General features: G+C 33.1%; 1 protein-coding gene across 2 annotated transcripts in view; it reads right to left on the bottom strand.

Moving 5' to 3' along the window:
- Positions 1-12,742, bottom strand: part of LOC126808381 (filamin-A) — a 79,622-nt gene that overhangs the window by 32,273 nt on the left and 34,607 nt on the right. Inside the window, exons 15-30 of one of the 2 annotated variants that reach the window (XM_050533053.2) lie at positions 12,435-12,581; positions 11,339-11,419; positions 10,801-10,938; positions 9,279-9,446; positions 8,615-8,761; positions 7,134-7,217; positions 6,388-6,525; positions 5,592-5,765; positions 5,078-5,224; positions 3,936-4,019; positions 3,554-3,691; positions 2,477-2,650; positions 2,104-2,250; positions 1,270-1,491; positions 847-1,020; positions 68-214 (exon numbers count right to left, since the gene is read on the bottom strand). In XM_050533053.2, coding sequence (XP_050389010.1) covers positions 68-214; positions 847-1,020; positions 1,270-1,491; positions 2,104-2,250; positions 2,477-2,650; positions 3,554-3,691; positions 3,936-4,019; positions 5,078-5,224; positions 5,592-5,765; positions 6,388-6,525; positions 7,134-7,217; positions 8,615-8,761; positions 9,279-9,446; positions 10,801-10,938; positions 11,339-11,419; positions 12,435-12,581 — 2,310 coding nt within the window. The remainder of the gene's footprint in view (positions 1-67; positions 215-846; positions 1,021-1,269; positions 1,492-2,103; positions 2,251-2,476; positions 2,651-3,553; positions 3,692-3,935; positions 4,020-5,077; positions 5,225-5,591; positions 5,766-6,387; positions 6,526-7,133; positions 7,218-8,614; positions 8,762-9,278; positions 9,447-10,800; positions 10,939-11,338; positions 11,420-12,434; positions 12,582-12,742) is intronic. The other variant, XM_050533054.2, reaches the window with a different exon arrangement.

Here is a 12,742-nt window from a genome sequence, read left to right as displayed (position 1 = left end):
ATGTTCAGTTGATAAATTTGTGATAGAGGAAAATGCGACATGTAATCAATATGATAGGATTACTTACTAACAATCTGTACATCTAGATCTGTATCATCCATACCATGTAGATCTAGATTAAACCATGTTTCACGATAAACCTGTGCTGTTCTTAAACCTTGTCCACTCATAGTAACACTACTAGTATCAATTACATCAACATGGAATGGTGAACCTGTAATACAAATTAACACTTTATATGTGATGGCACATTATTATACTATAATTTAAGATGGGGTCCGTAAATCTTGGAAGATCTCTTGTAGTAGTAAATTCCACCTCCATCAAATTTTTGAGAAACTTCTACTTCTGTCTCAAAAGGGCCAGATGCACATTTGGCCTACTGCTAAATAACATAATTTTATATAAAATTATATAAAATTTGAATAGGAGTTCTGCATGTCCAAATAGTTGAATGACTATAGTCATAGTTGCAAAAAGTGAGTTTGACCATATATCTTCATGCAACAAAGAAATAGGATTGCCTGCCTAAGTTTTTTTTCTACAGATTCCCTGGTTTCCTCCAATTTCTAAAGGTTAAGAGCCCTGCCCACATATCATTTAAAGAAATAAAGATTCCCGGCCCTTTTAGTGTATTTGAGGTCTCAATTCATTATCTTTTAGTAATCATTCAGAGGATTGTAAGGAAAATATTCAATGATAGGCAGAGATGAAGGTCAGAGGGGGAGACAGACCCAGGCATCAAATCAAAAAGTGAAATTAAATTAAATTTTTGGAAATAGGGTAGTTATTAAATACATCTTACGAGGTCGCGGCCCCAGCGGGTAGTTATTAAACAAAGCTTACCAGGTATAGGGTAGTTATTAAATAAAGCAGTAACTACATGAGTTGACATATCCTGTGGTGTAAAACTTAGTTCATATCTTCCTACACCTACTTCACGGAACTGACTTGCAACTGTTGTACCATGACTTTTGATTTCTGCTGCCAGTTCTCCTTGTCCTGCAGCGGATGCATCCACTGGAATTCACATTAATTAAGTGGTAAAAATGTTCACACATGAACTATGCAGCTATGAGAATCCTTGGTATTAAAATCTTCAATAGGATGTTCAGGATAATGTAAGCATAATGCAGTGTCTCAAATTCTACTTTGATTTGCACCAGAAATTGCCAAACCAGTGAAATGTTACTTGAATTACATAAGACTGAAGTTTGATGGCAAAACAATCTCAGGCAAATGCATCAGACTGCAAAAGTTCCAACTTACCATGAAAGTAAATAGGTCTGCCTAAATAAGCTCTGTTGGGATATTCCACTTTGACTAGAGAAGGATCATAAACATTTGATGTAAAAGGACTTCCGTTAACTTCTACTCCACCATATTCAACATAAACTTTATATCGTCCAATCTCCTGGGGTGTATAATCCACTTTATATGTAGCCAGTGATGAGCCAGTGATTCTTGAAGGTATTTCATGACCAGTTGCGGCTGAAAATATAAAGTACGGTCTTAGAAACTTGTATCCATGATTTCATACATTTACGCACAACATTTAATGAATGATGGATCTTTATTTTGTAAAACTTAGAACAGATTCAACCTCTACACTTTTACTGAAATAGTATCATAACACCAAATTAAGAAATGGAATAAAATGGGGTTTAACATCCTACTGTTCTGCACCGACTGGGCTAATGAAGATGGGCATAAGCAATACAGTGTGCTATGAGGGAAATTTGGCTCTATGGCCCGCTCTTGTTTTGAATTCCAAATGTCCAGGACATCATTTTTTGGTTCCATTCAAACGACTAGATACTGCCCTTGCCAGGCCCCCTGTCCTGCACCACTGACAAGTGGAAACTACGCTGGAAAATCCTGAGGAACTTTCTGGGCCAACACTGTGATCAACCCACAGACTTACTGGTTAGTGAGCCAGCACCTTACTCACTGAGCCACTGTGGCTTCCCCCTAATTAGGTTACTTCAAAATACATAGTTTGACATTTCTACAATGTCATAAAAAACTGAGCTAAAATGAGGCATGCATCTATTTTAAATTATGGTTGAAAGAAAAAGGGTGTTTAGGACCCTACATACTTACAGATAACCTTGACTTCTAGTTCACCCTCTCCAGCATCTTGAGGGTCAACTTTAAAACTAGCTAGAACACCTGCTGGAATCTGTTTAACAGAATCACTGCTGACTTGTACTCGGTCACTGTCTAATATACGACAGTGAAATGGACTACCTAGAATGATGTCAATCAGATTATGTTTTCATTGTTAAATGACAATATATAAGAATATTGGGTAACAAGTTTGGTTATGTTTGATTACGACTTGTTGCCCTTGAACCACATTTTCAAAACTGTGATTGAACCCTGTATCACTCAAAGTAATTTCTGTCGTTTTGAAATATTTTGAATTCTCACATTTTTCAAAGAGTTATTGTAAAATAAAAGCAATTTATAATACCTGGCACAGGTTCTCCATTAAATCTGATATTAACCAGATGAGTCTTGGCTTTTTGTGGAGTGAAGGAAACTTTGAAGGACATGTCACCATCTTGACGAACATAGTTAGGAACGCTATCATGATCAGCTGTGACTTGTATTTCTAGATTACCATCTCCCGCTTCACTGGCATCCACTAAAATAAGGAAATATATACTACAACTTTAAACCAAATAATTTACTTGTCCACCAATATTCTTTAGTAAGTGGGGAGCACAAAAACAAGGGGGATCTTGAGGCAATACATCAATGTGATTGAAATCAAAACATTTGCCTCAATAAAAATCAGCATTTTATATGTTTTTGTCTGCTTCCATCCAATGATCAGTAGTAATTTGTATTCCTAGATTACCATCTTTTTCTTAATTGGCATCCACTAAAAAAACGACACATGTAGTACAGATTTAAATTAGAGAACACCCATGAGGTTATACGGGCACTATCAAAACACCAACACTTGCCTCAACGGCATACCTTATGATCTAAAATGTTAGGCCACTTGGCCACAAACATCTTTCCCAGAAATGTGAAAATTAATTGATTCAGAGTTAAAAGTTTGGTGCTGTTTTGAGTTTTATGCCAATGAAAATATCCATCTACCGGGTAATTCTCATGAAGGTTTCAAATAATGTTTAAAGCTATAGAATTTCATATTTTCTAAGAAAGACAAAACATAATTATTTCTATGTCTTTTGCTAAAATAGGTTGTCAACTCACTATTATATGATCATAGTTATCATTCTCACACTGAAAAATGTTTCACACCGGAAATAATAACACAATTACCTCCTAATTACCTCCCTTGTTTTTCTATTCCCTAACATGGAAAAGCTATCTTCAAACGTTTGAATTTGAAGTTGAAAATGATATTTTTGCCAATTTCTCAACTGGCAATAGTGAATTATAGGGTTATTCTTTATCAAGGTAGGACTGTTTATACATAGCATCGATTTTAAGGCTTTATTTTAATACATTTTAAAAATATAACTTAAAAATATGAAATTGTAGCTTTAAGTAATAAATAATTCACAGGACTTACATGTAAAAGGAACTGGTCTTCCCAGAAATGCTTGTCCAATATGAGAAACTTTAACATTGGAAGCATCAAAAGCTTTAACTGTAAATGGACTACCACTGATTGGCATATCAGCATATTCTACAATAACACGATGATCACCTGCCAAATAATAAACACAAACAAAATTGACAAAATCCATGACAAACATGCATTCTTTTATTTGTTAATCCATTTTTCTATGATTTAGAATTGTTTCTCAATGTCTTTGACATACAGGCAATAAAGTCTATCTTTCTAAGCTCTGAACAGTAAGTGGGAATTCGGAATACGATTGGCTAAAAAGAGTGATTTGACCTATTTCTACAGCAATACCGATTATTATAATAATTGTATTGAAACTCACCTATCTCATGAGGTGTCCATTCAACATCAAAAGTATCATTATTCTTCTGTCTTATTTTGGCTAAACTTTCTCTTCCATCAGGTGCTAAAAAAAGAGAATGTATTTGGATTTTTTTATAATCAATGGATGTCACTGTTAACACTGATCAAAATAAAATTTTCAATCAGTCGGGATAAAGTGTGTTATGAAAAATTGTTTGGCAGTATATTTTACTCCAGTAAATTACAATGAAACACAATATAATGTTTATAGTATCTCAAGAGAATAGCTGAATCAAATACACCCTAGCATGCATGACAGTTTTATTGTAGCAGAAATACAAGTAAATAAATGTTTTTAAACAACTTACCTATTTATAGTAGTGTAATTATCACCATGGCCAGAAAGTATATATATAAGAAGCAACAAAAGAAAACATGATCGCAAACATGCAGTATCTAACTAATTGTGCAATGGGCATGCAAAAATTAATTTTCTTCCTCACAGAAATTCATAATTCTGTTTCCTGACACCCTTTTGTTTACAGTAGCAAACCTCTTTCATTTAGATCAAAAAAGGGTACAAAATTTGATTGAACTAATGCTTAATTTTGTCTAGTGATGTAGAAATCTGAATTCAACTAAATTTTCAAATCACAAGATGGAGAGAAAGTGAGTTTGTTTACTTATATAAATTTTGCATTTTTAAAAAAAAACAAACACAAAACTGGCTATTTCTAAATCTAAAGTTTTAAATGTAGATATATATTCACTTTTCAAAACAGATTAAATGAACAATTTTTTTACCAAATCAAAGAGGTCATGCTATCTTAAGGGTTAGATTATATTACTGATATGGTTCAAGTAACAATTTGTATTTCCTGCGTAATCCAAACATATTGTCCAGACTTGCAGTCAACTGTTTGGTAATACAGCATCACACAAACCTTTCATGCAATTTCTTATTAATTATCACTTGGTGGTATTCAACTTGTATGAATGAAATTCTCCAGTAAAACAATCCTTTCAAATGTTAGCATGCTTTTTCTTAATACAAATAAACCCAACAAAATTATAAAAAGCTTTATTCATGGAGAGGCTACATATACAGTTTTTAAGATGATATAACTTTAAATATATTCACTTGCTATCATCCAACCCTACCTTGTACACGGACAGACAGGTCTGGCATAGCAGCACCAGGTGCATGGACAGAGAAATGAGCTGGTCGGTGACAGGATACCAAACTAAGGCCATCTCCATGAGCTGTAATTCTACTGGCATCAAGAAAGTCAATTTCAAATGGACAACCTGCAAAATAGTTTTTTGTCAATCTCTTCCTTTGAATATTCCGAATTTGGTGCAATTTTATCCAACAATAATATAGTTATACTATGCCATAGAGTGAAATCTGTATCCCTAGAGGCCTGGGACTGTACAGCACAGTGGACACTTACGGCCAACCCCCAGATCCATTCACTTGATCCGATATGTGTGTTTGTTGTTTGTGGTGTCTGTATATTGTGTCCCATCTGTAGGTTTGTCTTACGTATTTGTTTGTGTGTGGTGCAGTCCCCCTGCAATTACTAATAGAGTAATCCTTAGATTATTCTTTCCAAACTAGGATGATCATAGCATGTAATACTTGAAATAAATGAAATATAATTATGAAACTCACCTGGGACTGGGAGGCCATTGTAAGTTATGTTAGCTTGATGTTTAGTAGCTTGACGACCAACAAAAGATACTTCATATCTTCCACCACCTAGAGCTCTAGCTTGATTTGGTATGTTACGTCCATTAGCACTAACTGTTAACTCTAGTGTTCCTTCTCCAGCAGATGAGGCATCAACTATTAAAGACAATAAAACTCTAGATATTGGTTCCAGGGAATAAAAACAAGTTCTGCAGGGGGTATTTTCATTCAGACTGGGACTGGTGTATGCATCAAAAATCCATTCAAATAATATAATGTGTTAAATGTAACAATGAACTTCTAGAGCATCTGAATTTCTCGAGTAACTGAATTCTTATGACTATAATATGTGCATTTACAGTATCATATTACATTTTGTAAAATATATAGTAACAGGAACACACAAAAATCATAACAAAACACGATCAAATTCAGTAAGATTATTCTAAATGCAAGTGATTCTCTGCATTGATTATATCATATTTTCCTCAAGGACAGCTGTCTAGTCCTTCGTATGAGACGAAAAACCGAGGTCCCGTGTATACATTAGAATGCACGTAAAAGATCCCTTGGCAGTTGGAATTCGATATAAGAGTAGGCGATAGTGCCGCTGCCCAGGCAAAATTTCCCTCATAGCACACTGTATGGCATATGCCCGTCTTCATTAGCCCAGTATAGGAGCAGAACAGTAGGATGTTAAACCCCATTTCATTTCATTTCATTTCATATCATATTTTCCAGAAAACATATATATATGACTATATATTATGCTACTTACCTATAAATTTACAAGGTGTTCCAACTATCCCTTGTGGCATCTGAGATACTTTAACTTGTGTTGGATCAAATGATTTCACACGGAATGGACTTCCTTTTATTTGTATGCCTGCTAAACTAGCTGTTACAACATAAGTTCCTAAAATTACAAAGACAGCACAATAAATTTACTCACTTGCACAACATCATGCATACTTATTGTAAATTGTACATAAAACTTAAAAAGGGGTGGGGAGGGCACAATAATAAATTTCATTTAGTCCTTCTTGTTCTGCAATCTGATTAAAACACAAATTTGATTTTGTTTTATTCCTTTAGTTTAAATTTCATTTTATAGATCTTAATGACAGTAGGATCTGGAAGGATATTTAAATCAACCACATTTACCTTAAAATAAGAGTTTATTCAATGAAATTGTCTCTATAGTCAATAAATAACTTAAATAAATCCCTGAGTGACCTCAAAATTATAAAAGACACACCCAAACTTAGATATGTATCTCAATCAGATTGTCTGACTTTTGACGTTATCATTTAAAGTAAGAAGACCAATCTTAACCAAAAAGTTCTTTCAGTAAGAACCGATTTCTTGCTAGCTCAAATATGGCACCAGGCCTGACAAGGGGCCTTTGGTATATACAAAATAAAGTAAAAGCCAACAAAATGTAGTATCATTAGGTATTATATAATGTTAATTAAAAGATGACATCTATGGTAAATGTATTTCAGAAATTATAAATGTTCTCACCAATATCTCTTGGCACATATTCAACTCTAAATCCAGTAGATGCATTGCCTGTGATATGTACAGGTACTTTCTGTCCTGTAGGAGCTAATAGTAAAGAAAGGTAATATATAATAACCAAACTAAACAAATTAATTACGTCACTTGAAAAATTTATAACTAAAACCATTCTGTTCAGTAACTTTCCCATTTTGGCACACATATTTAATATGTAATAAAGTATAACACATATCTTGTAGAAAACGGCTACTAATATATATTCAAGTGAGGTTTCAAAGAGTATTGTCATAATGTTATCCAGGTAATACCAGATAATTCTGAGAGAATACTCTTCAAAATGTCATCTAAATATACTGTTTTCCATAAGAATGGGTTATAATTTATTACTCTATCCAGTTACTAAGTGCCTCTAAAATATTAATATTTAATATAGGTTATGTTCTGAAAAAGCTATACAGCTATAAAATATGAAAATAAAAGATAGCTAACCTTCACGTTTACAGCTATAACCACCATGCAATATTGCTAAGCTCCTCATCCACATATCAACCTTACAGTTTCATTTTATAATAACCATTTTTTTTTAACATATTCAAAAAATAACTATAACCAAGTTCATGCAAGTACAGTACATGCAAATTATAATATATTGTAAGTTTTACTTTCAATAGCTTCAGGGCCCTTATTCACGAAAACTTAAACTAAGATACAATCGAAATTTTAAGAAATACTGCAATTCGATTGGCTGACCAGTAAAATCAATTTGCATATATCCAATGAAGTTGCAGAATTTCTTAAAATTTCGGTTCTAACTTAGTTTAAGTTTTCGTGAATAAGGGCCCTGGTCTTATTTATTGTTACTATTATTAGATGTTAAAATCAATCATCTCTTTTGTGTTAATCATGTCTTCAAAATTTTTAAAACCTCAGATAATCAAACATTCTTATAGCAGATTTTGGAATGAAAATTAGAATCCTTTGAAATCATATGCAAACAAAAATAAACGAAACTAAAAAGGGTTTGGAGAAAATAATCAGAAATTTGAAAAGGACCAAAACAACTTTGTACAAAAAAATTACAATCCAGTGCAATTCTTATATGAAAGTGTAAGTTGCTCAAAGATGACAAAATGTGAGAAAAACTGAATCAAAGATTTTTTTAGTACATAGCCGTTTTTGTTTGTGTATTTATGTATGCCATATTCATGGATATACATTTTTACAAGAAACAAAAAACAAACAACAACCCACCTATAACAGATTTATTCCAACATATTACAATAAAGTAAACATATTATTACACATGGTTGACTCTGATTCATAATAAGTACACAATATTCAGTTATAAACATAATACCATGTTCACAATTCAACATAATACCATGTTTATCATAATGAAACTTGCAATATGATCTTACACCAAGAAATATCTGTTAAAAGTAATATTGAATTGAGTTGTTTGAATTTGTGTATAATAAACTTACAATATACTTCCACTGTACAGTAAACTTGATTTGCATTATCTGTTTCTGTTTTAATATCAAACACTGCTTGATGGTTGACTATTTCTGTTGGTTTCATAGATACAATAGCCGAACTCAGATCAGTTGCATTACATGTGAGAGGTGAACCTTGAAAACAAATATACATGTAGGCCTATATATTACCAGATAAGGATATTAAACTCTGCCTTCCAAGTCCAACCTTTTGAGATTATACAACCCCTTGCAATGCCACACCATAGCTGTGATCTACAGCAGTGTTTCCCAACCTAGGGTAAAAACATTTGGGAGGTCTACAAAGTCAAAGGGGCTTGCAAGCAGGGCGTGGGGGGAAAAGGTGATCAACAACCTGTAATCTACAGCAATGTTTCCCAACCAGGGGTAAAAACATTTGAGAGGTCTATGAAGTCAAAGAGGCTTGCAAACAGGGCATGGGGAAATGTTGATTCGGGTAATAAAGATAGCCAAGAAAATTTCAGTATTAAATTGTTGGTATTCAGACAATGAATTTTAGTAGCCAACACAAGTCAACTTAAAGTTATGAGACAGTGAAATTGCCTTTTACTTTTATCAGCAAATAATATGTAGTTACTGAAGAAGTTAGAGACCTACACCTTTGCCTCAATAATAATAAATAACAACTTACAAGGTAACTGTTCTTCGTTGAAACTGATATCAATGTTTTGTTTTCCAGGTTCAACAGGTACAAATGTTATTTTATATACACCATCTTCTTGTACTTCAACTTCATTGGGTAAATTACCATTATTAACCATTATCTGTAACTGTCCTTCTCCTGCATACTGTACATCAACTACAACACATAAATATACAAAATTTATTATGTAAAATAACATAATTACAAAAGTAACAATGTCACATTATTATCTGTTAAATGTGTTTTATATACATCATATTAGAGGTAATCAGATACACATACATACTAGACATTTGACTACAATCAAAAAGAATGGATAAAGGAACAAATGGTCTAGTACATTTTCATCTATGCCAGTCCATCAAAAAGGAATTTGGAAGACACTCCATATTTGTCAATTTTATTTAAACAAATTAGAATTTAAGGGAACTGTTTTTCATCTATTTAGTAAACTTAGGCTACCACAAGTAATTATAAGCGGCTACACAGGTCAGAATGGCAGATGGACAAAGGTGAATGCCATCTGACCTGTCTTCAGTGTCTTCAGTGATGACATCAAGACACATTTATTAATAAATAGTTTCTGTTGATTCATTATTATATTAATTCCACATCTAGCAATATCAAGCACTATACATTAAGCCTTGATTTATCAAGCCTGTGTCACTGCTGGTGCAAGACTGCACATAGCAGTGGACGGTTATGGCCAGCACTCAGTGACGGATCATGAGGTCGGCGGGTGCCAAGGCAGCGTACCTGCTGTTCCCCAATACTGTTCCCGGGTGGGAAGTCATATACTTAGTTCTAAGCAGTTAGTGTCGATCTAGATTAGTAATCTGAATGAAGTTGTTGCAGATCATATTTCCAAATAGTGCAGAGTGTGTTTCGTCAGGAACATACTCAGAGAATTGATTTGCGATTCTTTTGTCAAGCAAGCTGGTTGAGTGAGTATAGGGGTCCAGCGGAAATTTTGGAAAATTAACAAGACCGCTACCTGTCAACCAGAAATAATAATTCAGGTTTCGGGTTATGGAAACATTTCTGATATAAACTGCCCGCTGCAAACCCACCCAACCCATCCTCCTGGGGTCCCCCTACCTAATAATTTCAAAACTCATTGAAAAAAGGCCACTTTGTTTCACGATTTTCGGGAAATGGGTCTTTATTATTTATTTCTACTAAATATAAAAAAAGTTGGTCACAGAATTGTCGAGCCCCTCTGGGGACCGGGCCGAGGCATTTGCCTCTGTTGCCCTCGCCATGATACGTTATTGCCAGCCCCAAGATCTTTTCATTTGATATGATAGTGTTTTTATGTCTTACAATGTCCATGTATTTTTATCTTGTGTTTATCTTCTAGGTTTCTATATTATGTACACAGTACATATATAATATAGACCTTGTAAATGTAATCATTTTTTAAGACATTATTGTGGCTGTCCATAATAAGTACAGGAAAACCACTCCACATATGAAAATTATTTAGAAACCTATATATATATATACTTACGGTAGAAGTCAATGGGTTTATAAACATAGCCATCTGAAGGAGGTGTAACAGTTATAGCTGATGTATCATAGGCCTTGGCTAAAAATGGACTTCCATTTACTTCATTTTCACCACAGGTAACTCTAATCTCATAATCACCTGAATAAAACAAAATAAACCAACTGAATTCACCGAAACAAATAATTTAAACAAACAGAATTCACTTGAAACATAAGGGATCTAGCTATCTCACATTATTTGATATTTGGATATAAAATGAATTCACGTTAACAGAATAATCTTTTCCACAACTTTACTATTCCTCTGGGAAAAATAGAACATTCAATTGTCCCCATGTTTATGGATTTCTAGTTTGATGTGTTGCTCCCCAGCACTATTAAAGGGCATGTATATAATATACATAATAACGAGTTATGGTTTGAACCATAATTTAAACCTCTAGCTTCATATGTTTTTACGTTTTAAAATGTCCAAGCACTAGCCACGGCACTTTCTGTGACAATTTACAGTTAGTATTAAATTTTAAGACGATGCTTACCAACTTCACTTGGTGTATAATCTACTTTAATTTCCTCAGAAGATCGTGAAATATTCGATGGTAAGGTTTGACCGGAAGGAGCTAAAAATAATAAACATCTCTAACATTAATATACACGAGATTAAACAACGACTGTTCAAAACAAATTAATATTACTTTTCATAGAAACATTAATACAATATATTAAGAAAAGATTTTGTGATGAGACATCAAAGAGTAAGTGACACAGCATTTATAAAACAATGTGAGAACTGTACAAAGAAACTTGTATGTTTGTTAATATAATCCTAAGGGCTGTATCCATTACATTTACTTTAGCTAAAATCATGTTTTGTTGAATTATTTAATATTAAAAGCCAAACAAAATGAAATACATAAAATATAATTACTGATTGATGAATATCTTAATTCTAAACAATAATATTTACAAATTAACATCTTTAAATTTAAAATCTTTATAGTCCGACTTTAGCTAAAGTTTGAACAATGCATACAGCACGAAGTGTAACAACATTTACTAATATTTTGGTCACACATTTAACAAATTTGTAGTATCTGTGAGTATTTGTTTTTATCTATGTTAGGTGTAATATGTGACAATACATGGTGCTCTGGAAGACAGAGTATTCTGGTTAATATATAAAAATTTAAATATCTGGAAACAACTACAAGAAAACAATTGCATGTATAGTCAAACTAAACTACAAAATGTCTGAACAAAATTTAGTTTGATCTAAAGAATAAACTTATTTTGAATCTGTAAAATGTTAATTTGAAAATGGTTTCAAAGAAAAAGAAAGTTTATAAGCTAAAGCAGTGGTCACATCTATCATGTAGTATCAAATGCTTGAGGTAATATTATATTCCTTACCTAAAAATAATTCAACAAAAAACTTCAAAAATTACAAACACAAATAACTATTAAAATCCACGAACTCAACAAAACATGAACACCCAAACACTCTCACAAAATGTCTATATTGTATGAAATAACCTCTCTGAAATATATTTTAAATCATAAATGGCAAGGGCTTATTAATCAAACAGGTATAATATCGACGATGGGGGTAATTTATATATCCCCAGCCCCATATACCTTTAACAGTAACAATGACATCATCTAAAGGAGTTCCTTCACTGTATATTTTAAATTTAGCTTTGTGATTTACAGGAATCAGTTCTAAGCCATGCCCTACGGCAGAAATTTGCTGTGGATCCAACACGCTTAATCTCCATGGACTTCCTGAAACAACAAAATATAAGCATTTAAAAGCAAGTTTACAGTTGTTCACACATTTTCTGAATCTACAGAATTACAATAAATCTAAGTGATAGGCAATTAAGGTTTGTCATGCAACTGATATTTTCATGTCAACACGATTGTCACTGATTTGGGATTGGAGA

The sequence above is a fragment of the Patella vulgata genome, chromosome 1, assembly GCF_932274485.2.
Source record: "Patella vulgata chromosome 1, xgPatVulg1.2, whole genome shotgun sequence".
NCBI classification, from domain to species: Eukaryota; Metazoa; Mollusca; class Gastropoda; family Patellidae; genus Patella; species Patella vulgata.
This window is presented reverse-complemented; position numbering and strand designations above follow the sequence as displayed.